Here is a 3,782-nt window from a genome sequence, read left to right as displayed (position 1 = left end):
CCAGAAGGGCTACTTGGATAATGCTGGGTAATAAGAACTTCATATTACAGAGGCCTGTGCCAAGGCATAGCAAGCCAATTCTTTGCCTATGGTCCTGGCATCCCATATGGGGACAGGTTTGTGTCCTGGCTGCTCCAATTCCCATCCAATTCCCTGCTTTTGGCCTGGGAAAGCAGTGAACGGCTCAAGTCCTTGGGCTCCTGTACCCATGTGGGAGCTCCTGGCTCTTGGTTCAGTTCGTCATTGCAACCCATTGGGGAGTGAACCAACAGATGGAAGATCTTACTTTGTCTATCCTTTTCTCTGTAACTTTACCTTTCAATAAAAATAAATCTTATCCAGGAAGTTGTTGCTGAGCAGCCGCTCATGTCAGCTGCACCAGGCTCGAGGGGGGCTGCTGACATTCCTGTGACTGGCCAGAGACTTGCTACACCCCTCCTTTGAGGAGGAAAAGAAGCATAAAAAGAAACAGCTGGTCCAGAGTCCAAACTCTTATTATTATTTTTTTATTGCAAAGTCAGATATACAGAGAGGAGAGATAGAAAGATCTTCCATCCTATAATTCATTCCCCAATAATAGCCAGTACTGCGCCAATCCAAAGCAAGCAGCCAGGAGCTCTTCTGGGTCTCCCACATGGGTGAAGAGTCCCAAAGCATTGGGCCGTCCTCAACTGCTTTTTCAGGACACAAGCAGGGAGCTGGATGGGAAGCAGGGCCACGGGGATTAGAACTGGAGACCATATGGGATCCTGGCGCATTCAAGGCGAGGACTTTAGCTACTAGGCTACCGTGCCGGGCCCCAAACTCTTACTTTATGGATGTAAAATCTCTAGGTTGGTATAAGATCACCACAGTGTTCAGCCATGCCCCCCAGATGATGGGTCTCTGTGTGGGTTGCTCCACTATGCTGTGTCAGCCCACGGGAAGGAAGGCCCAGCTCACAGAAGGCTGTTCCTTTAGAATAAAGCAACAATAATGACCCATGCTAATTTCTGGATTTGTGTTTTCTCACAGAAAGCCTTATTATAAGTTCAGATATTCTGGTGAATCTATTAAGATAATGTAATTGTGTCTGATTTTATAAGGTATACAAGTTATCCCCTATTTTGATGTCAGTTTTTCAATAAAGTTCTAATCTCTGTGACACACTTTCCAACCAGCTCCCTGCTTTGTGGCCTAGAAAAGCAGTCGAGGATGGCCCAATGCCTTGGGACCCTGCACCAATGTGGGAGATCCAGAAGAGGCTCTGGGCTCCTGGCTTCGGATCAGTGCAGCGCTGGCTGATGTGGTCACTTGAGGAGTGAATCATTGGATAGGAAATCTTTTTATCTGTCTCTCCTTCTCTATATATCTGACTTTGTTTTTTTTGTTTTTGTTTTTTTTTTTAAAGATTTTATTTTTATTATTTTTTCATTGGAAAGGCGGATATACAGAGAGGAGAGACAGAGAGGAAGATCTTCCGTCTGATGATTCACTCCCCAAGTGAGCGCAACGGGCCGATACTATGCCGATCCGAAGCCAGGAGCCTCTTCCGGGTCTCCCATGCGGGTGCAGGTTCCCAAAGCTTTGGGCCGTCCTCGACTGCTTTCCCGGGCCACAGGCAGGGAGCTGGATGGGAAGCGGGGCTGCTGGGATTAGAACCGGCGCCCATATGGGATCCCGGGCGTGCAAGGCGAGGACCTTAACCACTGCGCCACGGTGCCGGGCCCTATATATCTGACTTTGTAATAAAATCAAATCTTTATTAAAAAAGAAAAAATATGCATTTTCTTTAGATTTATGTGTATTGGTTTGCTTAAGTTAATACAGCATACATATGTACGGTTTTGGACCTATCCATGCAGTAAGATAGGTCAGGCATTTCCTTTGATGTGTCCAGACTCTAAGGGGACACCACCCCTTCTCAGTCTGTTTTCCAACAATCTTCAGAACTCCTGACATAACCAGGTCCCTTCCATTCCCACTATTTTTTTTGACACTTGTCTGTCTGCAGTCAGCTCCACCCTCCGAGACCGTTGTCAAAAGGGTTAGTTGTTTTTACTCAGCACGATTGTCCTGAGGATTATAGGCAAATGCTTAGCAGTGACATAAACACCAGTGACATGGCCTATTTCAAGTGCTTGGTTAGAACTCAATCCCCACTCCTCTGGAACACCCTTACAAACCCAACCACGGCTCTTGCTCAATTCATCTACACTCTGCTGGAGCCCCTCAGCATCCCAGGTAGCCTCTAACGGTTACTCTGCCTGCAAGCCCTGATCCAACTCCTTCATAAAGCCTCTTCCAACACACAAGCCCAGTTTACTACTAGAGGACCCAATTATACCACACAAGTAGCCATTACTAAAGTGCTGCCTTTAGTAATTCAACCTGTTTACCTACTGCCCTTTCCATTTCCAAAACAGTAGGTTATCTGTCAGGCTCTGATTTTCAGGCTCTTCAACTTATAAGACAATTTCCTGCTAGGGTGGAGTATTACTTGGCTTCACTGGTTAGCTCTGGGCCCCAATGCTGAAAGGCAGAGCGAGCACCTTTGACTGAGACATTGAGAGGGTTTAGGAAGAATGCACAATGAGCAACCTAAAAAGTAAAACTCAACTGTGCCTTTGATAAGCCAGAGGGAGACCTACAGACTAGAGCTATTTTTGGAATCAGGCCCAGAACTGCCTGTGTACAGCAAACAGTAGGTGTACACCAAGCTTATAATCACAGGGAAAGGGCCTGGCGCAGCAGCCTAGTTGCTGAAGTCCTCATCTTGCATGCACTGGTATCCCATATGGGCGCCAGTTCTAATCTCATTGGCTATGCTTCCCATCTAGCCCCCTGCTTGTAGCTTGGGGAAAGCAGTTGAGGATGGCCCAAAGCTTTGGGACCCTGCACCTGGCTGGGAAACCCAGAAGAAGTTCCAGGCTCCTGACTTTGGATCGGTTCAGCTCCAGCCATTGCGGCTGCTGTATATCTGACTTTCCAATAAAAATAAATAAATGTTTTAAAAAGTCACAGGGATACAGAAAAAAAATGTGGAAACAATGGTCTTACCCACTTTCCTGTAGCCCCTGATCCTTTGTACCCTAATCAACCATGTAAAGATTATCAAAATAAAATAATTACAGGAAAAAAAAGTCACAAAGGCAGTAAGACTTCACAAACCTGTAGAGTGTGATACCTACTGCTACAAACCAGAACGCCCTCAGGAGAACAGCCAAATGCCTCAGGGAGATGGGGGATGAGCCACAGATTCCTTGGTGAGTAAAAGACAAATACCCTGTGTACATCAGAACATCCTAAGCCTGTAAGCCATGTTAGTTTAATAACGTCCAGTTGGAAATATTTAGGTAAGAAGCTATTTTCAACGCTCAATGTTATAGTCAGAACACCTCTAGAAATACTTATTTCAGGTCCGGCGGCCTGGCCTGGCGGCTGAAGTCCTCACCTTGAACGCCCCTGGGATCCCAAATGCGCGCCAGTTCTGTCCCGGCAGCTCCACTTCCCATCCAGCTCCCTGCTTGTGGCCTGGGAAAGCAGTCGAGGGCGGCCCAGAGCTTTGGGATCCTGCACCAGCGTGGGAGACAGGGAAAAGGTTCTGGGCTCCTGATTGGCTAAGCTCCAGCCGTTGGGGCCACTTGGGGAGTGAACCATCATTGGAAGGAAGATCTTCCTCTGTGTCTCTCCTCCTCTCTGTATATCTGACTTTGTAATAAGAATAAATAATAAATCTTTAAAAAAAAAAAAGAAATATTTATTTCAAAAGTAGAACTTAAGAAAAAAATAGACAAATGCAA

The 3,782-nt window shown here is 46.3% G+C and overlaps 1 protein-coding gene across 1 annotated transcript; it reads left to right on the top strand.

Moving 5' to 3' along the window:
• Positions 1-412: 412 nt before the first annotated feature.
• On the top strand, positions 413-976 carry LOC121148381 (40S ribosomal protein S27-like; the record flags this gene model as incomplete). Its single annotated transcript, XM_040968438.1, has 2 exons — positions 413-483; positions 799-976. Coding segments are annotated over 2 exons (249 nt in total), but the record flags the coding sequence as incomplete, so codon positions are not given.
• Between the last annotated feature and the right edge of the window lie 2,806 nt (positions 977-3,782).

This window comes from Ochotona curzoniae, unplaced genomic scaffold (assembly GCF_017591425.1).
Source record: "Ochotona curzoniae isolate NIBS_2020 unplaced genomic scaffold, NIBS_Ocur_1.0 scaffold_4701, whole genome shotgun sequence".
Classification (NCBI taxonomy): domain Eukaryota; kingdom Metazoa; phylum Chordata; class Mammalia; order Lagomorpha; family Ochotonidae; genus Ochotona; species Ochotona curzoniae.
Note: the sequence above shows the minus strand (reverse complement) of the source record. Positions and strands in the feature narration are given on the sequence as shown.